The sequence below is a fragment of the Mirounga angustirostris genome, unplaced genomic scaffold (assembly GCF_029215605.1).
Source record: "Mirounga angustirostris isolate CCGP_5_RB_7025 unplaced genomic scaffold, mMirAng1.0.hap1 SCAF_3, whole genome shotgun sequence".
NCBI lineage: Eukaryota > Metazoa > Chordata > Mammalia > Carnivora > Phocidae > Mirounga > Mirounga angustirostris.
In genome coordinates this window covers 157,891,552-157,917,399 of record NW_026991711.1, presented here as the reverse complement: position 1 = coordinate 157,917,399, position 25,848 = coordinate 157,891,552, and the positions used below count along the sequence as shown (strand labels likewise).

The window sequence follows — 25,848 nt, the reverse complement described above, 5'->3', positions numbered from 1 at the left end:
TTCTATACATTACACAGTGCTCACAATGGTAAGTGTAGTCGCCATCTGTCACCATATTACGTTATTACAATATTATTGACTATTCCTTGTGCTGTACTTTTCATCACTAACAGCTTTGAAACAAGGCCAAGCCCTACCTGTAATAGACTGAGGGAGTGGCTGTCTTCAGTCAAGGTTAGAGGTGGACAAGAGCCACACACAACCATGACACCCACCCGCCCAGACTCTTTGGCATCTCTAACCCCTTATAGACAACCACGTCTCTGTCTCACCACAGAAACCTCCAGGCCATCTTCATACAGACCCTTTTCTTATTGGGGTATAGGTTTTGATAAAGAATTAAGATAAATCAAGACATTACTCCTTTTTATTCCTTCAAGACACATATATTGAGCACCTACTGTATGCCAGATGTCATGCTAGGTTGATACAGAGATGAGTAAGACTATCTCTGCCCTGAGCCCACAACCTGGTTAGTGGGAGGGAGGGGGAAAACAAGGGTAGACAATGAGATGTGATGATGCCATGACAGAGACTGTAGAGTGGAGGAGGGGTGTGGGGTAGAGAATCAGACAAGGTTTTGGAGGAATGGACACTTGAGCTGACACTTGAGTGAAGTGACACTCTTCCCGGTGACTCCCAAACCCTAAATCAGTGGCTCCCTGTTTTGTGACTTTAAAATAAAATGTTCTTAATTACACTTGAATTTTAAAAAATTAATTCATTAATTTAAAAAAATCCTTATGTCAAATGACCCTGCTTCTTCTTAAGAGGGAACTGTTTTGTGTTGAGTGTCTCAAAGCATAACGCTTCCACATTTCCATCTGTCTGAAACTTGCCTTTTGGCCATGGGGTCACCACAGTCAGCAGTCTTGGCTTTGCTGAGGAACAGGTAGAAGAAGCTCATCAGGTTCATAGCAGCAAGAGATACAGATTCTTAGATGTAAAATAGTGCATAAGAAGTAGGCCAGGGGTCATAGAACTCTGTGTTTTCTTCAGTGGTATTCAGGGAGTGGAAGCCTAAACATCTCGTCACATGTAGGATGGGAAGAGAACATGTCAGAACAGTAATGCTTAAAACCCAAGCATATCTTCTTAAGGGTGAGTTGGGGAGTGATCTAAGATTAGCATTGATTTAAGGATTATAGGGAGGAAGATATCACATACCAGAACATACTGTGGGCTAAGCCAGTTAGCCAGGTGGATCACTAATGGTGATGGGATCCTCTGGGGGATTTCAAGGCTGAGCATGAAGCACATCAATGATCATGGGACTAGTAGACAGGAGGTGGGTGATGGAGGAGTAGTCTCTCCAAGTCATGAGATCATGGCAATGTGTGAGCTGCTAACTTTCCCTATCTGTAGGAAATAGAAGGCTGATGTGCTAGTGAGATACGCCTGGGTCTATTCCATCTTGAGGTCAAATTGCCCAGAGAGGGACACAAAGACCTCAAGTCTAGAGCATCCAAGAAGTAATGCCCCAGGACCTCATCTGATTGAACTCCATGCCTTCTTTTATATTCTAGTCATTATTTTATAATTCAGTGGGAAAAATTATCAGTTTGTCACAGTTTAATGTTTAGACCACGTTCAGAAATACATATGGTATGCAAAGCAAGAAACATTTAAATTAGAAATCACTTCCTCCCATGAATACGTAAGTTCAATAGAGAAAAGATCATAACTACAAGCAAGCAAACCACCCAAATGTATATTAGTGTTTAATCCATCAATGGAACAGGATGGTTTAATCCATCCCTGTGTCTTCTCAGGTGTTGAGTACATGGGTATTTGAGGTCTTCTAAGAGAAGACCCCATTCTTTTCTTCTCTATGCTGCTAGAAGCCAGATTGTTGAGTGAGGATCCTAAGGAGGTCTTACCCACATGAAAAAGTATTAGTTAGCCAAGAAATACAATGATTTAAAGTTGGTTTGGGGAAAAATATCCCCTATAGCCCAGGTTTATGAAGGCCAAGTGCATCCCCAGTCACCATTTTCTCTGGTGGTTGTTCTCAAGTGGTGTAGGTTTATTTGAGATTGCCTGGAGGTGGAGAGGTACATCTCCCATATCCCTTGTTTTCAAGAAGCACTGTTCCATAATCTCCAAGTTCTGGGACCACTATTATCAGTCTGTAATTAAGGGGCTTAAGAAGCCTGCCATTTTGCAATCTACCCTCACTAAGCAGAATGTTCTGTATGGAATCTTTACAGTGTGTTTGGCTTTCTATCCCATTGTCTCAATTTGGAAAGAGCAAGGGCATAGATAAATGCTTCCTTGCTTATTGATATGGAAGGTGGCCCCCGGGTTATCTTCCTGAGGACCTCTAACAGAGTCTGTGGTTGATTTCTAATAAGTTAAGGATGGGAACTTGTGTCTTAGGTGGCAAAACTTTCTTATGAAGTGTCAGAAAGGTTTGGTGAGGGTGTTTTAGCTTGGGGGTACCTGGTTCAAAGGTTTTCAGCTTCGGGGGAGGAAAGAAAGGGCATGGCATCTAAACCCCCAGGGCAGCTCGCATCTGCCAGGTTGCAACCAGATCTGATTCTGCTAAGCTACCAAGAATGCATGAGGAAGGAGGCCTTCAGGGCAGCAGGGCTATGTTCTGAGCAAGGATTTAGAGCTGCTGAGGTGTGGATGTTTTAGGTGGTTGTATGAGAGGGAAAGACTCCACTGTGAGTTCTCTGAGGTAAAGGATGAATCCTGCAAGGCCCAGCTCAGGAGTCTGGGAGAGGCTTTGGTTACCTTTGGTTGGGGTTGGACAGGATTCAGTGGCCAAGCCTTTGCTTCAGGCAGGAGAGGAGGCAGGCAGAGCCCTGCTATTGGCCAGTGTTGAGTAGGTAATCTCAGCCCTTCTACTGGTAAACAAATATCATTTCTTAATAAAAATTGTTTCTCCAGAAATGGTTCTGAATCTCCTTTATTTCGTCTAAGTCCCAAGAGGAACTGAAGTAATCAGGATAAGCTTCAAAGATGTCAGTAATAATAATGATGGTAATAGGATGGCTAATATTTATCAGATATGTACTTTGTGCCTTCAAGAGAGGTGATCCTATTTTCATTTTACAGAAAAGCTGAGTCTCAAAGGTTGCTTTATTTGCCCAACGTCACACAGCTCATAAGTGGTAGAGGAGGGGTTTGAACTTAGGTCCTTCTTGACTCCAGAGTCTATGCTCTTTTGGCCACACAAAGATGCCTCTGATGAAAGTGTGTGTGTGTGTGTGTGTGTGTGTGTATCCCTATCCTGCAGGACACTTGACAGAAACAATCATAGTAGGACCAAAGGCCTCCAAAGGCTGTGGGGAGGGTGGAAAGAGATTTTTCCTTGGAGAGGAATAATGTTACTGGTTAGTGAGGCTTTGTATGGTATTGTGAGGGAATACAGAACACTCTGGGCAAGTCGTTTAACTCTCAGAATGAACCTTGATTCCTGTCCTATAGCATGGGGATAACAATACCTACTTGATTAATGTCCCTGGGTTTTCTTAAGAATTAGATGATGTGTAGGACAGCGCTCTGGCAACTCTGTGGAGCATTATGCAAATTACAGTCGTCCCATGTTTAGTCACAGACATAATGTTTTGTCATTTGCAAAGAAATACATTTGCATATTAAAACCTACTACAAGATAATGAAGGCTTTGGACAGTAAGTAATGTCCAGTGCTTTAAATTTATGTGTAATTAGTTAAAACTAGCTCTTGTTAGGCAGACTTTTTTTTTTTTAAATAGGAAAGCCTTTTCTTATCTACAAAAGGAATTGTGTTTTCTTGTTTGTGAACTGCATTATGTACAAGTCTTGAAATACAAAGAAGCAAGAAAGTGAAGAACACCCATCAAATTATTCACCCGGAGGTAATCATTGTAGCCATCTTGGTACACTGAGCCTGATACGTCCAGATAACTGCGTTGGTGATTTTTCTTATCAGTATTACATATAAACTCTGTTTCTAAAATATCCACCTGGAGGCTGAAAAAAAAACTTGTAATCATTTCAGTTAGGATGATTTTCTATGACTGCAGAAACTGTTTTTATAAGCTTTTGCTTTTAATTCCCCTTCCCCCACCCAAATGTGTTTGAGACACACAGAGAGAGAGAAACAGACCCAATCACTCCGTTATTGTTGTATCCAGAGTAGACCCCTTTGAGCATTGTCTCCTTTCACACCACATTCATTCTTTCTCTCTGACATTTTCTAACACTTGTGTTGTGTGTGTGTCTGCTCTTTGCTGACTGGTGTGATTAATCTAATATTAGTCTACTATAGTAAAGAGCCCATCACCCAAAATCAAGAGAGTGGGATTCTTTGAGGCTAGGACTGAGCATGGTGCCTGGCGCATAGAAAGCCCTAGTAAATATTTTGTCATTTGTATGAATGAAGCGTTTTACCACTGCCATAAGCAGCCGTGTGACCTTGGGCTAATCCATTAAACTCTCTGGATGTCCCTAATGATTTCCAGTTCTAATATTTTGTAATTTTAGGCTTCTGCTTGTGAGATTTTTGGTTCTGACACTGTGGGGTCATTACCTGATGACAGGTTTTCACCCTTACTAGCCCCATATAGGTATGAAAAGCTAGCAGTTGCTTTCTCTGCCCTCTTCATCAATAGGAGATAATTTTCCAATTATTCTCGTAGTTATCTGCCTTTCATCTTAGGCACCTATGTTTTGTTGAATAAGTTGGTTAATGAAGTAATTAGAAGAGACAGTGAACCTAAGGTAGGGGCCCTAACTGAAACTAGATGTCTCACCTCATTACTTAGCTCATTGGAACCAAGAGCAATTCTAATCTATGAGTTTCCTTAAATACCCTTAGCAGTAAAACATTCCCACATGTATAAGAAATATGGTTTCTTCATAAAAAAGCTATTTAACAAATGCATTAAATTGAAAGACACTGCTTCTTAATATGCTTGGGATGCCACACAGAACAGCTGTGAACTTTATTAGCATTCAGGATGCAAGGGGAGGTGCTGCTCTGAAGACCTGCTTTGGTTTTCATCAGACACTCCTCATAATGTCTTCGCAGTGGCTCGACGTCTATTACTGTTTCACTGGCAACAAAGTACGAGCATCTTGGCTTGTTTTCCATTCTGTAGGACTAGAGGACGAGAATCCTTTTCCATGTTGTTTCTCCTCTCAAGATGTGTTCCCGGCCAAATGGTATCAAATAGTTGGCACTCTATCAACTTTCCCAGGCAAAAGTCGATCTAAAAGGGCTTCTGTCATTTGGGAATCTCTGGGTACTGTGGTGAGATCCCCACAGTCCCCGGGTGATCTACTGCTAACACGCTGCAGTGTGCCCACAGGTTAGGCATAGACCATCAACCTTCCCACTTGTACTTGATTTCCTGGACTTATTTTCTACATCCTCACTCAATACACATTTGTCAAAGGTTTTGTTTAGGAAATAGAAGTGTTCCAAGGGATTTTGAAGAGAACTCTTGCTTGTGCCTATTTTTAAAGCATATATACTTAGTCCAACACCCTATACTTCTGCAAGGACTTCACTTTTATGTCTATACACGAGCAAGACATGAGTTGCCTCAAAAATTAGCATATTATTGGTTGATTAGATTCTGCTGTTTTCTCCTTTAACTGAATCTACCCTGTTGAGTAGGTGTATTTTTTTTAATCCATAAATATGCCCTTCTTTATGTTTCCCAAGCAACAGAATTTTTTTAAAGTTTTATTTATTTAAGCAATCTCCACACACAGCATGGGGCTTGAACTCAAAACCCCAGGATCAAGAGTCGCATGCTCTACTGACTGAGCCAGAAAGGTGCCCCACCACAGAATGTTTTGTTTGCCTGCTTATGTGTTTTCTGCTTTATTGAGGTATAATTGACATGTAATATACTAGACATACTTAAAGTGTACCATTTACAAAGTTTTAACATATTTACACCCATGAAACAATTACCACAATTGAGATAATGAATATACCATCACCACCAGAAGCTTCCTTGCGCCCCCTTATAATCCTTAGCCCCCACCCCTTTCAATCTCTCCTCTAACCTCCTTGGGCAACAACCGATCTGCTTTCAGTTGCTGTACGTTAGCTTGCATTTCCTAGAATTTTTTTTTAAAGACTTTATTTATTTATTTGAGAGAGAAAATGAGAGAGAGAGCACATGAGAGGGGGGAGGGTCAGAGGGAGAAGCAGATTCCCTGCTGAGCAGGGAACCCGATGTGGGACTTGATCCTGGGACTCCAGAATCATGACCTGAGCCGAAGGCAGTCACTTAACCAACTGAGCCACCCAGGCACCCCATTTCCTAGAATTTTTTATAATGAATTAATACTGTATGTATTCGTTTTTTGCTAGCTTCTTTCACTCAGCGTAATTATTTTGATTCGTCTACGTTGTGACATACAGCAATATTCTTTTTAATTGCTGAGTAGTGTTCCATTATATGGGCATACCATAGTTTATTCATTTATCTGTTGATGGAAATTTGGATTGTTTCCCGTTTTTGGCTATCACACATAAAACTGTTGTGAACATTTATGTGCAAATCTTTGTATGGACATATGCTTTCATTTCTCTAGGGTAAATTCCTAAGAATCTGGATCACTTTTTCACTAGTGAATTGCCTTTTTACCGTTTTTGAAAATCCCGTATGTTGTCCATATATGTGTTTTTACACCAATACCCAATTGTCTTGATTACTATAGCTTTATGATAAATCTTAAAATCAGGTAATGTTAATTCTCCAACTTTATTCTTCTTGCCTGCTTGTACTTTTGCTTATGAGAATTTTGTCCTAGGTCAAGAGTGTTAATTGTAATGAAAAACACCTTTCCTTTTGTTTACCAAGGCTTGTAACTATTCAGAGAGTTAACAAGAGCATGAACAATGGAATGAGTTCTGGTTCTGAATCCCCGTTCTACCATTACTAGCTGTGGGACTCTGGTCAAGTTACTTACCATCTCAAAATCTCAGGTTCCTCTCCTGTCAAATGGGGACAATAATATGTACCTTACAGCGGTGTTTTAAGGATCAAATTAGAAAGCATAATCTCTATAAAATTTTTATTTAATATGCATTATTTTAGTTTAAAAGATTAGTATAATAAAAATATCCGATATTTCGTTACCTAAGGCAGATACAATCCAAACATCTTTGGCATTCTCCTTTCTCTTAATTTAGCTTCATTTTAAATGATTTTTGAGTGATTCTTGTTTAGTTTTAAGAATTAGATGTGGTTTTGAGGTTTAGACTTACAATTTGAGCCTGTTTAGATATAGCAAAATGTACCAGTGTTTCTCATACATCCATGTTACATTCAAATGGATGGGTTAAAATACCAACAGAGTGATGATTGAATAAAGTTGTTTGATGCTGGATGTATATAGGGGCAGAGATTTGCTGTCACCTTTGAGGCGTAGAAAATTCCAGCTAAGGTATATCCAGCTCCATAGGATAGTGCGTGCATGGAAGATGAATATAAATCTAAATTTTTCTCTTATGGTAACTTGGGGTAGACACTGATCCAGCTCTGCTGTGTCTAGGTGAAGGCATAACCTGAGTTTTCATTGAAAGTTGAATTAAACAATATATTAAAAACTCTACACATCATAAGAAAAAGACTAAAACTGAATAGAAGTGGGTAAAGTATATGTACAGGCGATTCGTAGTTGAAGAAGCCAAAACTTTTATTTTATTTATTTTTATTATTATTTTATTAACATTAAATGTATTATTTGTTTCAGGGGTACAGGTCTGTGATTCATCAGTCTTACACAATTCACAGCGCTCACCATAGTACATACCCTCCCCAATGTCAAGCCAAAACTTTTACTAAACATATGAAGAGAGCCTTAATTTCACTTGTATGTAGTGAAATGCAAATCAGAGCAACAAGGAAATATTGTGTCAGGCAATCGTATTGGGAAAAAGTAATAAGGTTGCGAGCATCAAATATAGGGAGGAATTTGGGGAGAGGAACACATTTATGGCTAGGGAGTATAAATTGTAAAACTATTTTTGAAAGCTATTTGAAAATACCTAATAAAGTTGAGTATGTATATACACTGAGATCTCGCATTGCCTTTTCTTGGTACCTGCCCCAGAGAAATTTTCATCCATATGCACAGAGAGACATGTACAAATATATGCATTGCAACACGATTTGTAATAGTGAAGAATTGAAAACAGTCTAACCTGTCTCCTCTCTCCCTCTCTCTTTTTCTCTCTCTGTCTCTCTGCCTCTCTCTCTCTCTGTTTCTCTCTCTCTCTCACACACACACACACACACACACACCTCAGTTATTTTCTAAACCATTGCAAGTCACAGTACTTAACGGCACTTCACCCCTAACGCTAATTTTTAAAACAGAATTCTGAAGCGGATATAGAAATGTCAACTTACTTGATTTTGCCAGTGGGAACACACAGACCTGTTATTTTCTGTACCTCTCTGTATCCATGAGATGTTAAAACTTGAAAGTAAACATGAAAAATTTAAAAAGAACGATGACATTTGTTTCTCTGCTTTCTTTTCCTCTTTACAAATTTCTTGTAATTTCTCACCTGAAGACCAAGCATCTTTCCCATTGTGTGTCGTTTGATTTAAATCTCTCACATGTCTTCGGCTCTTTTCTTCACATGATTTGAAATATCTCCACGGTAACTATTTTGTGTACAGAGTTGTTTTAGACATCTCCTGGCTTCTAGTGATCTCTGTTCACTATTGTATTAAGCTTGTTGCACCTAACAAGCTTGCTTCTTTGCTGTTTGTGGGAGTTTGGATTGACGATCGGAACTTCACTTCTGTATTTCATGATGGCAAGGCTTTGCAGGGCTTGTTTTCTTAACATTGCTTCATCTGCCTTTCTTGGTATGTAAGATATTTATATGTAGGGAGGGATATTTGTAGAACTGTATGATAGATACTTACAGTGAAGATTAGGTCATGCACTTCTAGCTGAGAATTTCCAAAGCATATAATAAACAATTCTTAATCTTCAGAACAGAGGCTTGGGGTGCCCCCTACACAGTATTTTTGTCTGCCAGAATGGCCTCTCTGCCCATGTCAAGCTCACTTTATGTGTACATACTTCAAGTTCCCTATTTTCTTTCATCTGCCTCTTTGGTAAACAGACAGAAACTTCCTCTGCCTGATCTCTCTCTGACATACTGCAAATTTAGCTCAGACACCAGCTGGCTGTGTGTGTCTCTGGCTATTCATAGAAAGGAAGGGTTTACCTTCCTTCCTTCTGGAGAAACCTGTGACTTTTCATGGGTCCGAATCTATTTTCAAAGGGCTGTTTGGAATCGAGCTACTGTAATGGGAAAAGGTCTTTTTTGTGATACTTGAATAATCTTTTAAAAAATACACTGATGAGTCATGTGTGTTTCTCATGTGTGTTGACCATACTGTGCTTGCTTTTGAATGATTTTCTCCTCTTGCATTCATGGGTGTTGTAAAGACCGCCATGATCATCTATCCGCTGTTGGTCATCACGGAGCACCCATGGGAGCAGCAAGTAGCTGTGAACACAGAAGAGCAGAACGCTCAGTTAGCTCAGCCACTGTGTCTGTCTGAATGCCACTCTGGTCCTGGCCTGGTCCTCGATTCTAATTTTGATCCAGAAACAATCCCTAAGTCAGCCTGTAAGATATAGGCTGACCTGGAGGTCTGCCCCTGGGTTTCCGAAGCTTCCAGATAAGCTGGAGCCAGTAGGGTTTCTAGGGAGTCCTGGACAAGATGTACTTATTTCCCAATTCAGAAGCGATTTTTTCTTGTCAGTTTAGATTTCCTGCCCAGGGCAGTTTGGAATTGGGTGAGTTTCAGGGCAGTATTCGAGAAGACATTTGTCTCATCACTTTTGGTAATTTTCATAAATAATTTAACATCACAGATATCACTAATTGCCACTTCCCTGTTACTATTTTTATTCGGATGCCCTAGATTTGGAAACTGGTAACTGGACCGTAAGTTTCTTTAGGGTGAGGATGGGATGTTTTTAATTTTGTATTCCTAACATCCGCCACAATGCCTAGGGTATAATAACTTCTCAATAAAGGTCTATGTCTAGAACATATGGTAGAATAAATGGTTCTAAAACGTATCCCAAGGTCACTGTCCTTATTTTTTCTTCTCCTGTCCTTCTTGTTTACTCTTCTTGTTTTCATCTCTCTTAGACCAAAGTTTTAGATGATTGCCAGCATCATGTGTTTGTACTGCTTTCTGAAACTCTTCCTACACACTCCTTCCTCAAATTTTGTTCATTTAAAAAGAAATAATCTTTTTTTCTTCTTGAGCTTTGTCTTTCGTATCTTAAATTATTTTAAACATTATTCATAGCTCTGATTCTTCTGTTATCTCAAGTTCTTTCTGGTTGTTATGGCTGCTGATTCTTGCTTCTAGTTAATTGCTTCCACATGGGTCTTGCAGCTTAGGCTTGTGAGCTCATCTTCAGTGGTGGTTTAATTGTGGGTGTCCTGAGTTGCTTGTATTGAAGACACATCTCTTTAGACAGGTTTTGTTTCTTCTTCTTGACACCCTATGGATGTCCTTGGCCTAGAACCAATTTTATGCCTATTTTTCAGCTTGAAAGTTCCTGGACTGTGCAGGTATTGTGAATTCAAAACCCCAAACCACATGAGGACAGATTCTGGGAATGCAAATGCTCAGTGGAGACACTTATTCTCTCATCAGGAATCTAGGCCAAGTCATTGCCTTTCCATCTACCTGTGAGAGTGTTTGGCTTTTTTTCAATATCAATTCATTTCAAGAATCTTTCTTCAAGACCACTTCAAGGATTTTTCTCTATGTGAGGGTGTCAGTTCTAGTTCTTCACCTCATCTCCCATCCCCAAGTGCTGGGCAAATCATACAATCTCTCCAAATGCGCAGATTCCCTAGCTTTTCAATCTAAAAAAAATCACTATCTTTCAAATGATGATAATAAGCCTTAACAACAAGGTTCTGAGAGATGTGTCTCTCCTTGTAGGGATGTTATGAGATTTGAGTAGTAGAATAGATAAAAGGCAGTTTGAAAAAAAAAAAATTAAAGCACTCTATAATTAGGTTTTGTTTCTTCTTCTAGAAACCCTAGGGGTATCATTGGCCTAGAACACATTTTTACTAGTATTATTACTAGTATACTCTTTTCCTCAGACTCATTTCCTTCCTTCTACCATTACATCTCCTTGTCCATTTGTCTAGCTTGTGGCCAAGTAGAGTGGCCTTATCCTTAGGCAGAGGATGAGCTGCAACCTCCCAGCTGATTTGACCTGATTGAGGATGGTGATTACTGTGGCTCTGTTATTCTCCGCGCATGACTCTGTATATCACTCAGGTTCCTTGCTAGAGCGCTGGCGTTGGTAACCCTTGGTCAGTAGTTATTGTTTAGTTAAGTGCTTTGCTTTTTTAGTTGAGGTCTTAGCAGCACATGAAATTGTTTATATAGTTGTGATACTTTGGAGAACCAAAGAACTGCTGCCTGAATACAGATCTTCTTTGTAGTTACATGTGTGTGGCATGCCACTGAATGAGGGTATCAATTGGTATAGTTGTTCTGGAAGCTACAGGAAACCTTTAAATGCATGTCAACAGGAACACTGGTAGTACCAATCAAGAATTTTTACTTTGTGATCTCACATAACACACCCCTTTTATGTTATAAAAACTTCAGTTTGAACAAGCCATGTCATAAAAGGGGCCACAGAATTAACAAAGCCAGTCTTATAATAATAGGCCAACCAGTTTTAGATATTGGGGTTTTCTTGGCTTTTTATTTGAGGGCCAAGCTCTCAGACAGAGCATTGACTTTGCTTCAGGTCAAATGAAGTAATCATTTGGGCTGGTTAGTCCTTGTTTAAATCACTTAGGTAAGGTTTAATTTGTTGAACCAAACCCTGGAACCAGTTCAATTGACAGAAGAACATATAATTATGTAACTTTTGTCATAAGACTCAAGAGAAGTGTTTCATAGATATAGTGGGGATTCAAAGAGAATATGAGGCTAAGATGAAAAGTGCTTGTAGAGATGGCAATAGAAGAAATAGAAAGAGAAAACATTTGTGAAAGTCTAGTGTCAGTTCTTTGTATAGTTCTCTGTGCCAATTAATACACTTGAAATATTTTTCAAATTTTCAAATACTGAATCTCTATTTTCATGGAAAGTGTGACATAACTATAAGACGGTGAACGATGGTTGTATATCTTTCAGAATTTTCTGTGGCATACCTTTACTTTATATGGTATAGTTACATGACTGCCCTATTTCCACTTATCTGTAATAATTGCCTGCAACATACATAGATGACATAAATTCCCAGCTAATTCAGACTTCTTTTTTTTTATCCACTTAAAAGTTAGTCCAACCTTTCATGAAACCTGTTTACCAGACCTCCTAACAAATAGACTGGTTTGAAGATCAGTTCTTGTCATATCTTCTGTCTGCCATCTGTTTTAGATATTAATGAGTCACAAAATGCCTAAAAGCAGTAGTCTGAAGGAGACTGACAAAGAGCAGAGGGCCTGAACTGTCAGAAAACAGAATTGTGTCCTTGGGCAAATCCGAGGGTGGTTGGGTAGGTTGTATAATCAAGTGGTAACAGGAACAATGATTAAAATCAACAGCAGCTTCACAAATCTTGAAACTAAAATGCATGCTAGTTTTAGGAGAAACCTCAAAGACATAGCATACAAACTTTGGTTACCGTTGTGGAACAGTCAGGGAAGTTTATAGAAGAAGCAATGCTCATAGACCAGTTCAGTTTGGCTGATTTATGCCGAGCATCTAGTTTGCTGCTCCTGTGGGCTCTGATAGAGAGGAGTAAGACCAGTTCTTTACCCTGTGGAGTTCTTAGTCTTGGGGGCAAGATATCACACAACTATCTATGCTCATGACAAAACAGCTTTGCCTGGAGCACTTGGTGTGCAGGGGCCAAGCTTCATGCCTGCCTAGGGCTTTATTTACTGACATTATCTTGAATTCTCTCATCAGATATTCCAGTTTACAGATGGCCGAAGCAGTAATTTCCCCCCCTGCATTTTATCGTGTTAACAACACAATATATTAAATGCTTTGCCAAGGACTTAGACTGAAGACACATAGGCAAAAGTCCAATCTTGGCTCTGCTATATACCTATGGGGTCGGGAGGAAATTTCTTAATTTATCTGAGCCACAGTTTTCTCATCTGTAAAACAGAGATAGTAATATCTACCTCAGCTCTCAGCTTCAATGTCAGTATTCTCAGAAAGGCCTTATTCCACCATTCTAAGGAATCTTGTTCCCACCTCCCTGGTCACTGGATCCCATTACCCTGTCTTAGTTTTGGGATAGCCTTTATCACCATCTGAATTGATGTCATGTGCCATTGGTTTCCATGACTACTGACAGCCTCCCCACTTGAATGTAAATTTATGAGGGCAAGGACTGAACCCCAAATCTGGTTCGTGGCACATAGTAGGCATTCAGTAAGTGTTACATGAATGGGTGGTGAACTAGGCAACAGTTAACAGAGATGGAAAGGAGAAGCTGACTGTACTTAATGTTTAATGTCCTTATGAACAATTCCACTATGTTCCTTTAGAAAGAAAACAAATCATTGCATGCTTTGAACACTGCTATTAAGGTAGGTAAAAGGGTTTGAGTTTTTGTTTTTGGTTTTTTACCATAAGGAAGGTCTCAAAATAAATTGAATTTCATCATCCGTTGCATGATAGTCTGTCCCTGACCTGAGCTGGGCTCCAACAAAAGGAGCCCGGAGACAAATACAACACACAGACACAGAATGGGATCTTTTGTACATGTGACTGTGGGAGATGCTGAGAGAAATGTGTACCCAGAGCTCACCTGAATAGGTTCTGGCCTTCACTCTCTCCCACAAGCATTAACCTCAGAGCGAATGACGTGTCTTATTATGCCTACTGAAGGTACCTCTAGCCTCCACTGACTTGTTTATCTTTGCCATTGTTTCAGGATTCTGAGAAGCGAACCCCGCTTCATGTGGCTGCGTTTCTGGGAGATGCAGAGATCATCGAACTCTTGATTCTGTCAGGTAAATACCCGCTGTACTTAAAAGTCAATTGCAGATGAAAATTTAAATGACCAACTCACTAGATCGACTACTACAGTGAACCCAAACTAATTTCTTTATTGTGCTTGTGAAAGTGTATTTGATCAGTGAAATCATCATTAGACAAAAAACAATGCAAGAGGTTGTTCTTAGTGAAAAATGACATCTTCAGTAAAACATTTATATTGCCTTGGAAGTCTGATTTCTGACTAATCAGGCCCAGTATTATGAATTCAGTAGATTTGAATATCTTTTCATTTTTTCATTGTTAAAAAAAAATGAACAAACAAAACTGATTCCTTAAAGCCTGCACAAACAAACACCAAATGTACGTGTGTATTTACATACATTTAAATTGTGTGGCAAGACAATACTATGTTTTGTCGTTGGATACCTGACTATGACTATGTAATAAAACATGGAAGGAAAGGAAACATATCAATTTCCAGATAATTGTTACCCCTGAGGAGGCTGGCTGGGTGAGAGAGATTTTCAGGGAAAGGTGAAAAAGAGACTATAACTCTGTAAAATATTTTATTTAAAAAAGATTGGAAGCAGATATAGCAAACATGGTTTTGTGCTATTATTCTCTTTATTTTTTTATGTATTTTAAATGTCTCATCGGATTTAGAAATGTCACTGCTTTCATTTTTGGAAAACTGCGTGCTTGGTACATCTCACCAAACTGGTTTCCAAAACCAATATGTGCTTTCTCCCTTGAGTATTTGCTAGACAAATCCCCAGAATGAATCTGAGCTCATGCAACGTGTCTCCCTGTGGATTGCAGCCCGGCTGGCTTTTCCTCTCCTCCTTTTTGTCTAGGGAGATGAAAATCTGGAGGAAATACCTCTGCCCACAGACTATGCAAAATGCCTGTACTAAGGTTTTGCCTTTGTTTGCTGTAGTAAAGGGAAACTGAAGAATTCCAAAGTAAACTATGCAAAGGTAGGAGCTAATGCATGTATTCAAATAGATGTCAGGAACACTGTAGGAAAAAAACCCAAGAATTGTGCTGTGATACACCCAGATGATTCCCGTTGCCCTTATTTTTGTTGTGTTCATGTTCTGGAGGTGGCTTTTCCCAGGAAACAAGTATTCTGTGCCATACAATGCGTGTGCCCCATGCTCTTGACAAGTGCGTGGAGCTTAGGTTAGATTTTGTGTGGCATTCCTGTGCTTTCAAGAACAGGCCTTCCTTCTGACAATTTTATTTTATTTTATTTATTTATTTATTTATTTTTTAAAGATTTTATTTATTTATTTGACAGAGACACAGCGAGAGAGGGAACACAAGCAGGGGGAATGGGAGAGGGAGAAGCAGGCTTCCCGCGGAGCAGGGAGCCCGATGCGGGGCTCGATCCCAGGACCCTGGGATCATGACCTGAGCTGAAGGCAGACGCTTAACGACTGAGCCACCCAGGCGCCCCCCTTCTGACAATTTTAAAGATGTTCCAGGGCTTTGTTCCAAACAAACATGTATTGTTCTGTGCTGGCACAGACTATGGCCAAGAGCCAGTACACACCTGGCTGGTGGCCCCGGCAGTGGAAATTTGGTCCATGGAAGGTTGTAGGCAGAATCAGTGGGGGTGCAAAATAAAGAATTTTGTGGGATGACACTGAAGTGGTCCCAGCCATCCAAATGTATTAAGAGACATCTCAGAGTCTCAGAGGAATGCTTAGTTCATGAATGTGCAAATTCAAAACTTTGTGTTAGACCCCCAACTTTGGTTTTTTGTTTGTTTGTTTTCCCACTTCTGAAGGAAGATTTTAATTCTGCAGCATGAAGTTGACCCATCTGTTTTCCTCAGGCATCTGTGGGCTGGTGACTTTCGAGCAACATAGTTTCACTTCACCTTCATGTGAGATGGAGTCCACCAGCCTCTCTTATGTGGGGTTCATCCAGTAGAGCCTGGAGAAATTGTTCCATAGATATTGATTGGCACACCTGTTTGGTCTTGGAATTACTGAGCTGTTAGCCTCTCTGGTATAATTTTGGATGGCACATGCTATGAAATTTGTCTTCTTCCTCATATCAAATTAGGAAGGCTTAGGGTATGGGAGAGCATTGGGGGAAGTGCTTTAGAAATTTTACTCAACTGTGGAAGCTTAGACAAACTCTTGGAATTCACATGGCTTTAATTTCCCTGAAAGGTCCTTTATTCAATTTGTATATTAAATTCCTAAAGAAATACCATCACAAGAGCATGATGATTTCATTTCTGAGCTTACATCTGGCAGCTGACCCTTCAGGGAATCCAACCAAACTGTTTTCCAGTTTAATAATGAATGAGGTGCTAATGATTCCCATGTTGGACAAATAATTTGGCCTTGCCAGAATAGCCCATACAGCTGTGTACTCCATTGTTGTATTAACTTACGGAGCGTGGTGTAACCCAAGCCCACTAAATTCCTCCTGACATTATCTCCTAGTAGCCAGGCGGATGGAACCCTGAATGCCTCTGAGTAGAAAGGGACGAATTCAGGCTTTGAAACTTTCCTCTTCTTATGACTGCCAGTTCAAATTCTGGCTTTATTTCCGCCCCCCCCGCCCCCCCACCTCTGGCTTCTGTTTGGGAACCAGCCGAGTTAGGATTCAGGCGAAGAGAAGGTTAAGAGTTTGCTAAATCATTTGCTGGAGATGCATGAATGAGATCAGGTGAACCAATCAGTGGCTAAGAGTTAAGAGACCAGGGTTGAGCTCCAGGAAGCAGAGCACACGGGACAATGGGCACAGTGACAGGGCCCTATAGAGAAACCTGGGGTGAACAAGGGTTCAAGTGCTGGGCTGAAGGAAGAAAACTGGCAGTACCCACCTTCTAACATGCTGAGTGTTTGTGAGGTGTAACTACTAATTAAAAATGATATTTATTAGAACATCGACCACAAAACGAGTGGTATTCCTGTAAAATTATTTCCTATGATTTGTCAAAAGGTAATTACCATTCTCAATGCAAAGTATTGTCAGAGCAGGTGGCAGGTCATTCTTTTGATTCTTTTATGCATAACAAATATTCATCCTTTGCTGTTGGATTTGATTTGATTTTTTTTTTTTAATCTGGTGAAAGAGGGGTGATTAAACCAAGTAATGCTGGTTTGGGCGCCCTCAGTGTGGTGTGATTATGAAGTAATGAGACATTTTCTGGTGGGTGTGTAAACTGGTTCTAAAGGCAAGTCCAAAGGGAGTTTGAAAAATGTTTTAAGCAATTGCCACGTACACTGAATTATCATACACTCTTCCAAGGTCGTTGCTTTGAAGGACAGTGCTCCTGGGCTGTAATAACACTTGGGCTGTTTGTTCAAAAGCAAAATCAATAGCAAGCTTATCTCATTATATTATAATCATATTTCATATAATCTTTCTTTCATATTTGTTTATTTCTACAATTAAAAGTCAAACTTTGGTTAAACCAGCTTTAAGAATCAGTCATTCTCTCTGGCCTGTAAGGTTTTTCAGTCACTTGGTCTACCTTTAACCTTTGTTTTACTTCTTCCTAGATGACAAGGCTAAGAACACAGAAATATTGCTTCTGGGAAAGAGACTTAGTTTCCTTTACTCTTGGTCTCTATGAAAAAAAAAATCAAGTGGTGATAGGGATATGATGAAAGTGTACTTCATTTATAATTAGAGTATATGCCTGACAACTTTGAGTTGGATCTTTGTTTCTGAAGAATCAGTTATAGCCTAGCACTTTTTTTTTTTTTTTTTAATGTTTAAGCTTTAAGATGTCCTTGGGTAAAAAGCATTTGCCTTTAAATCGTTAGACATGCAGACTCTGTGTCCTTCGCTTCACAATGGTGCCTGACAGGCAGGTAAATAACATGAAGCTTCCTTTAGAAAAATCAGTTATAAGTATTCAACTCAGAACCATCCGAAGTCTCCCTCAGACATGTAAACAAGACTGTTGGACGTGTTCGACGGAAGAGGATGAGGAAGAGGGTGGCAGGGGATGACACTGATGAAATAGTCCTTGGTACCCCCGTTCAGATAACTCTGCTTTTGTCATAATAATTTTGTTGTTCAGAGAGAGGAGGTTTTCCTGGCAGCTGCCTGTTTAACCTTCTGGAGGAGGATGAGTGGAGGGATGGAGACTGAAGGAAGCCACTTCCTAGATTTCTAATGATTTTTCAGTTCCTCAAGTGACTCTAAAGCTGCACAGAAACAATGCTGGTGTGGTTGGTTATGAGACACCGCAGGTGTGGTTGGTTGTGACACGCCGGGGGTGGGTTGTCTGTGACACGCCGGGTGTGTGGGTTGTCTGCGACATGCCGCGGGGGTGGGTTGCTTTATGATACTTAGCAAGCTCAGGGTCGTTTTTCTCCTTGAAAGAATTTTAATATTAAAAGCCACATTTGGATCTACATAAAACTGGAAATTTTCAGAATATATAAATAATAATAGTAATAACAATACAGTGTAAATGTATAAATTATAAGAAAAAAACAATAGAATAGATTATACGTAATATAATATATATTATAACAATATAATGGAAAAATAGAGGAAACAGGCCAAGTATATGAACAAGCAGTTCTCAGAGAATGAATTGCAAATGGCCAGTAAACAAACATCTCAGAAGATGCCCAATCTCACTATTAAACAGGAAAACCAAAAAATGTGATACTATTTTCTCCCAATCAAATTTGCAATATTTTACATGACTAATAATATCAAGTGTTGATGAGGATGTGGGAAACGAAGCACTCTCACACAGTAGCTCTCTTTGGAGGGTTGAGACTAAGGATTAAAACCAAAAGTGTGCATGACCCATGACACAGAAAGTCCATTTCTGATGATCTGTCCTCGACAAATACTTGCATGTTTGCATAAGGAATCATTTTATGGATGTTCACAGCAGCATTGTTTGAATAAAGAAATACTGGAAACAAATGAAATACCTATCAATGGAGAGAATGTCTAAAAAGTATACTATGTTAGTGTTGGAATACATGTGGTAATTAAAAGGAATGGACTCATACTGTAGGTGTCAACAGAGACACATACAAAAAATACATTGTTGGGTGAAATGATTCAGAGTGTCAATTCAGAAACAATTCAGAAATTCAGAATGTTACTGTAACAGGAGACAATATTCAGAAGGTTATTATGATATGATATAATCTATGTAAAAGCATACTTATAAAACACTGTAGATTTTTAAAAATTATTGTGTGATGTTTTAAATACACAAAAAGAATATTGTACTGACCACTCAGCTTAATTCTCTCAATTTTTCTATGGTACATAGATTGGCATGTGAAGGGATAAAAGAAACTGGAAGCTTATGTACCAGGCTCAGAGCAGTGGTTTTTTTCTTTTCTTTTTTTTTTTTTTTCAGGAAATAGGAAGAGTCCAGCATTGAGGATAATCCTCAAGGGGAATTTACCCAAATATGTAAATCCATTTTATTTTTAAAAAAAGCATTTTCATGCATTATTCGTATGAACAAAACATGAAGTAAAATAGGACTGTTGGTTTTCTTTGCGATAGGCAGATTTTCATAGCTGCTGTTCAAATTGGATCAGTGGAAGAGACATTGAGGAATCTCTGTTTTAACCAGAAAGCATCCTTCAATGAGCAACTATTAATTTAGGTCTGCCCTGGCCTTAGACCTAGGTTGGGACATTGTGCCATTGGCAGATGCCCCCAGTTTCTATCCCTAAGTCCCTGACTCTGCTCTGCTAATAGTGAGCAAGCAATTAGGTAGTGCTTACCCTGTGCCAGAAAGTGATCTCGGGGCTTTTGTGGTTCATCCTTCTCGACTGTTCAATGTTTCTACAAAAGTGGGCTCATTCCATATGTAATATTTCAGTCCTTGCTTTTTTCATGTAATATTATTAAGAAGTCTTATAAATCATCACAGCTACCTCATATGGCTATATAGGAATTTATTTAACCAACTCTTCTTTGTCTAACCCCAAAGTTTCCAGTATTTTACTTTTATGATTAACCTTTTATAATACATTCATGAGGATTAGTCTTAACATTAACCCATAGTTACTTCCTTTAGAAACATGTTATAGAGCATTCTAGTGCACACATACACAAAGACAGAAATAGGTTGGGTGTAAGAGGGAGAGAGGGAGGAACGGAGGGTGAGGGGGAGAGAGAGAGGGAGGGAGGGGGGAGGGAGAAGATAGAGTGAGACTAAAGGTAAGATTTCAACACGCAGTGGCAAAAGCAGGTGGACACAGGTCTGGGCAGGTACCACACACATGCACTGTGCCCCTCCTTAGTGTCCTGGTGGTCTGCCTGGTGAGGAGCTACTGGGTTGAGATGCTTAGATTCAAAATGTGGTGATAAAATGGCATTTGGAGAGACAGCAAAAGATTCCATCAGATTCTAGAGCTCTCTCACCTTTGGGTGGTATGGACTTCCATGGTCTCACCTTTCCTGGGTGTGCTTACCTTGCCTCTGTTCTACAGCTGGGGGTCTACCTGTGGGGTCAGCTATAGTGATTGTGGAGGGAAGAGAGCATGAGAAAGAAGTAACAACGGGACCAGCAAGGAACAAGTTGTTAACCTAAAAATTTCTTTTCAAATTGGACTGTGCAACCAAGGTTATCTACAAATCCAACAGCAGTCGTGGCTCCTAATCACTTACTCACCTGGGGTGAGCCTTAGGAACATCCTGGAAGAGACTATGACTGGGCCACTTTATATATGGAAATGTCATTTTATTTTTACCAAGGAGAAGAGCCACTAACAGAAAATAGTGTAAGAAAAAGCATATTAATCCTCCCTATTTTTATGAAGAAACATAAAACTTCAGATGCACTAGCTTTCTTAAAAATGTTCAATAGTAAATATTTCAAACATACAGAAAATGTGGAGAATAATATAAGTAATACCCGGGTACACCAAGATTTAAGAAATCGTAACATTTTTTCCATGTTTGTATCATATCTTTTTTTTTTTTTTTTTAGATTTTGTTTATTTATTTGAGAGAGTCAGAGAAAGAGAGAGCACGCAAGATGGGGGAGGGTCAGAGGGAGAAGCAGACTCCCCACTGAGCGGAGAGCCTGACGTGGGGCTTCATCCTCGTACTCTGGGATCATGACCTGAGTTGAAGGCGGACACTTAACCGACTGAGTCACCCAGGCACCCCTCATATCTTTTTTTCTAAATAAAATATTGAATATACACTTCCAGCCCATTTCACATGCTTACTTCAATCCTTTCTCCCACCACCCTGCTCTAGAAGCAACCACTATCCAGAATTGGTATCTGTTTTCTTTAGCCACATTTATTATTTTTATTTCATGAGTGTGCATCCACAAACCACATATAGAATTGTTTTTGTAAATTTAAAAACTTTTTATAACTGGCATTATGCCATAGGTATTACTTTGCAACTTCATTTGTTCGTTCATGTTGTGTTTTTGAAGTGCATCTGTTTATGTATATATAAAACTTCAGTTCCCTCATTTCCATGACAGTGTGGCATTCCATTGTACAAAAATACCGTAATGTATATATCCATTTTCCTCTTGATCAACATTTAAGATTCCAGTTTCTTGCTGTTACAAACATGCTGCAGTGAACATTCTTACACACGTGTGAGAGTTTGTCCAGGGTATACAATTGGGGGTTGCTGGGTAGTAGGGCACACGTATTGTCAATTTTACTAGGTAGCACCAATTGCTTCCCAAAGGCAGTTGTACCAATTCACACTCCCACTGCCTGTATGTAAGTCTTAATATAACTCCATACCCTTGCTAACTCTTGGCATTGTCCTACTTTACAATTTTCACCAACTTGATGGGTGTGAAATGGTATGTTATTGTTGCTTTTATTTGCCTCTCCCTCTTGAATTTTGAGAAGTATATTTTCATAGGTTGTCTTGCCATTTAGGGTTCTTCTTGCATTAGCTTTTGAAGTTTATGCACATGCAATGCAAAATTTACTCTGTCAAAGACTATGAATAATAAAGTATGTATTTCTGTTTCATATTATTATAACCAGTGTTTGGAGCTAAAAGGAGAAAGGTGGGAAAGAAGGAAATGAAATCAAGGGGGAATATATACACACATATATTTGAAAATAGATATATGAAAATGGAGAAAAAGAGAGAGAGAGAGATGGACAGAGGGAGAGAGGAATGAATGTAAGGAATGGGGAGAAAAATGCGGACAGTGGAAGGGACGCTTAATCAGTGTTTAGTTGAAGGCTAGTGATGAAGTGAGGCACAGCGCCTAAGAGCTTGGGCTTTGAAGTCAGACTGCCTGGGTTCAAATCTGCCCCTTCCTAGTTGGGTACCTGGAGCATATTAATTCTCATGGCCTTAATTCCTTCATCTACAAAATTGGCATCTTAGTAGCATCTCCCTATTCAATGGACTACACGTACGTTAGTGTACAGAGTAAGAGCTCAGATTATGTTAGCGATTTTTAACAAGGCTCTTAGCAGTTGCACAGCTGTAATAATAGAATTGTAGCTCTTTAGAACTAGAGGGAACTCCTAGGCGAATGAGTCTCCAAGTCTGGGCTCTACCGCTTAGCATTTAGATCTGCACTGTCCAACACGGTAGTCACAAACCAGCTGTGGCTACTGAGCACGTGATGTGTGGCCAGTTTCAGTGCAGATGTGCTGTAAGGGTAAAATACACATTGGATTTTGAAGCTTTTGCATGAAAAAAAAATGTAAATTACCTCAATAATTTTAAACTCAATTGCATGATATTTTGGATATATTGAGTTAAATAAGATATATTACTGAAATTAATTTTACTTGTTTTTTAATCCCCTTTTTAATGTGGCTACTAGAAAACTTAAAATTGCATCCTTGGCTCACATCACATTTCCATTGGACAGCGCTGACTTTGAGGCTCTGAGTCTGAGCTGATGCAGTACCCATAGCAGGTATCTGACCCACATAGTGTTACTTCCTCTAAACATGCTGAAGGAAGGGGCGACTAGAGTGGGGAAAGAGACATCATGCAGATGGCTAGGTGACAACTCAGACCCAGAGTGTGCTGTGGCCAAGTATTCTCCCTTTCAGATGACTGGTTCGACTTCGTGACATCAAGTTCCTTAAACAAGGAGAGGGTGAGCGGAAGGGCCAGGTCGAGGCACGCTTCCCCCGGGGAGGAGACTTGCACCCAGCCCTTTAGGATGTTCACTCCAGAGCCGTAAACCCAGGACTTCCTGCTGCAGGGGAGGGAGATACCTACTGCCTTTGATTCTTAGCATGCCCAAGCTGATTTTATTTGATCCTATTGATGTAAGGGGCTTGAGCCTCCTGAGGTAAGCTGCCTGGATGGAGTTAGTAGAATTATGATTCAAAACTTGATGAACTAAGCAACAATTTATCAGTGGCTTTCAACCTTGACAGCATATTAAAATAACCTTGGGTCTTGGGGAGCTTTTAAAAACTATTTGTGCCTGGCCCCATCTCAAACCAATGAAATCAGAATGGGGGGAGGGGAGGAGAGACTTTCTCTCTTTGTTTTAGGAAGTATTATGTTCTTGTTTTCTAGAATTAATATTGTTGATGGTATTTGTTCTTCAGTTAAAGAGAAAAAGTAGTGTTAAGTTCTATGATTTGTTATTTCTTTTTTAGCTGGTTGCTTAAACTAAATTTCTAGCTCACTTTTTTTTTTAAGAGAGAGAGAGAGAGAGAGAGTGAGTGAGGGGAGGGGCAGAGGGAGAGAGAGAATATTAAGCAGACTCCATGCCCAGATGGAGCCCAATGCAGGGCTCAATCTCACCACCATGTGATCATGACGAAAACAAGAGCCAGACGCTTAACTGACTGAGCCACCCAGGCACCCCTCTAGCTCACTTTGACCCACGAAAGTCACCTGTTGCCTTTTTCTTTTTTTCCTTTTTAAAACTAGGTTTCTATTTTTCAGCTCTCAGCTGTCCTTGGCCTCAGAGAGATGAATCAATCCCTGCTTCCACTTGACTAATTTTCTTGGCCCTGTTCCAGAGGCATCCCCTCTGCATTTCCCCTTTTCTGCCTTACTTTCTAGTTTCTTTGATTCATCCCTGCACTCTTCTTCCTCATGAGCTTCCTTCCTTGTTGTCCTGAGGCTAACATTGGCTCCTCTTATTGCATCTACAAAGATATCACACATACTTCTCTTACCCTTCTCTTTTATTTCACAAAATTTTCCATCTGAGCAAAAGACTGATCAAAACCCTGAACCCCAGGGGCACCTGGGTGGCTCATTCGGTTAAGCATCTGCGTTCGGCTCAGGTAGATTTCAGGGTCCTGAGATGGAGCCCCGCTTCAGGTAGATTTCAGGGTCCTGAGATGGAGCCCCGCTTCAGGCCCCTTGCTCAGTGGGGAGTCTGCCTCTCCCTCTGATCCCCCCCACCCCGCTCATGCTCACTCACTCTCTCTCAAATAAATAAAATCTTTTTTTAAAAAAAACCCTGAACCCCCAAAAAGGAAGCTGATATTGGGTGTTTCTGTGGTTCAGTTGTAGATTTGGTGGGCTTGCACTCATGGAGAATTGAGAGACTATCATGGAAGGGAGGGCATACTCTACTCTCTTGGAATCCATTCACATGGAGCTTTTGTTCCCTGATTGGAGATGTGGCTCCCAGAAAGTTGAGCATGAGGGCACAGCCCTGAGTGTGAGCTGGTTCTGGCTCATGTGTGAACCTGTCTGCCTGCCCCATAGTGGAAGAAACTATGAGCAATTTGCATAGGCTTCCTGGTATGTCTGTCCAAAAGCTCCATGGACGCTGATTGCTTCCTACCTAGATATCTGGCTAGTCCCAGAGATATAAGATTCTTGGATAGAACAGATTTCTGCTAATCCCTTCAGCCTGGATCAAGTCTCATCAAATTCAACTTTACAAGATTTGTTTGAAATCCAGCTGACCTCTAGTATATCTTTGTTAGAAGGCTGCTCATCTTTGACAGTTTGCCAAGAAGGGTATTGTGTGCCCTGTGAGATAAGTATGCTTAAGGACTAAAAATAATATATGTGACTATATATTTTATATTTAAAATGTTATATGTATGTATAATTATATATTTTATAATGTATGTATATATTTATATACGCACACACATACCTGAAAAGTTCTTCGTTCTTCAGGATCTACATTTCCCTACTCCTGGAGAACCTCAGCCTTTTTACAACTGGGTCTCCTGTCCAAGGAGATACCGCACTTCTCATCTAGCCTTTACCCAATTCTTGTGCCGTTTTCAGCTCCTGATTTCACTTCTCTACTGTACTGGGTCTCTCCTCCTGTCTGGTGGCTAGAAAGTGCATGACTGATACAAAGAAAAAACAAAACAAAATATGGTGGTTGTACCAGGCAAATGAGAGCACAAGATACCACATTTGACTTGACATGAGTAGAATTTCCCGACTACATTATGCCTCTAACTTGTGCTTCTGCTTCCAGGAGCTCGTGTAAATGCCAAGGACAACATGTGGCTGACCCCACTGCACCGGGCTGTTGCCTCCAGAAGTGAAGTGAGTGATTATCTTATTTAATCTAGTACCTCCGGCCCTAGAAAGAGAAAAATGCTTTCTGCTGAACTAGGGATTCTTGCTTGTGAACAAAAGGCTTTTATTTCTAATGCAAGAAGGTTACCAAAATTGAACAGTTGACTTTTTGGAGCACCTCCTGCAGGCCAGGCATGGTGCTTGGGGCGGGGGGTGACTGGAGTAGTCCAAGGCGGACAGTGTGATCCTTGGCTTCAGTGAGTTCTCAGTCTGGAGGGGGTGGCAATCAGGTAAGCCTATCAGTACAGTATCGTAAGTTGGTTGGAGGAGGAAGCAAACAACTACTTGAATAGAGAAGCCTTCCAAGAAGGGATGTCAATTGAGCTGGTCCTTGGAGGATGAGGAGGCAC

General features: G+C 40.1%; 1 protein-coding gene across 8 annotated transcripts in view; it reads left to right on the top strand.

Annotated features, from left to right (window-relative positions):
- Positions 1-25,848, top strand: part of ANKRD44 (ankyrin repeat domain 44) — a 319,631-nt gene that overhangs the window by 142,941 nt on the left and 150,842 nt on the right. For all 8 annotated transcript variants that reach the window (XM_064586861.1, XM_045868301.3, XM_045868304.3 and 5 more), the window contains exons 3-4: positions 13,935-14,013; positions 25,395-25,465. In XM_064586861.1, coding sequence (XP_064442931.1) covers positions 13,935-14,013; positions 25,395-25,465 — 150 coding nt within the window. The remainder of the gene's footprint in view (positions 1-13,934; positions 14,014-25,394; positions 25,466-25,848) is intronic.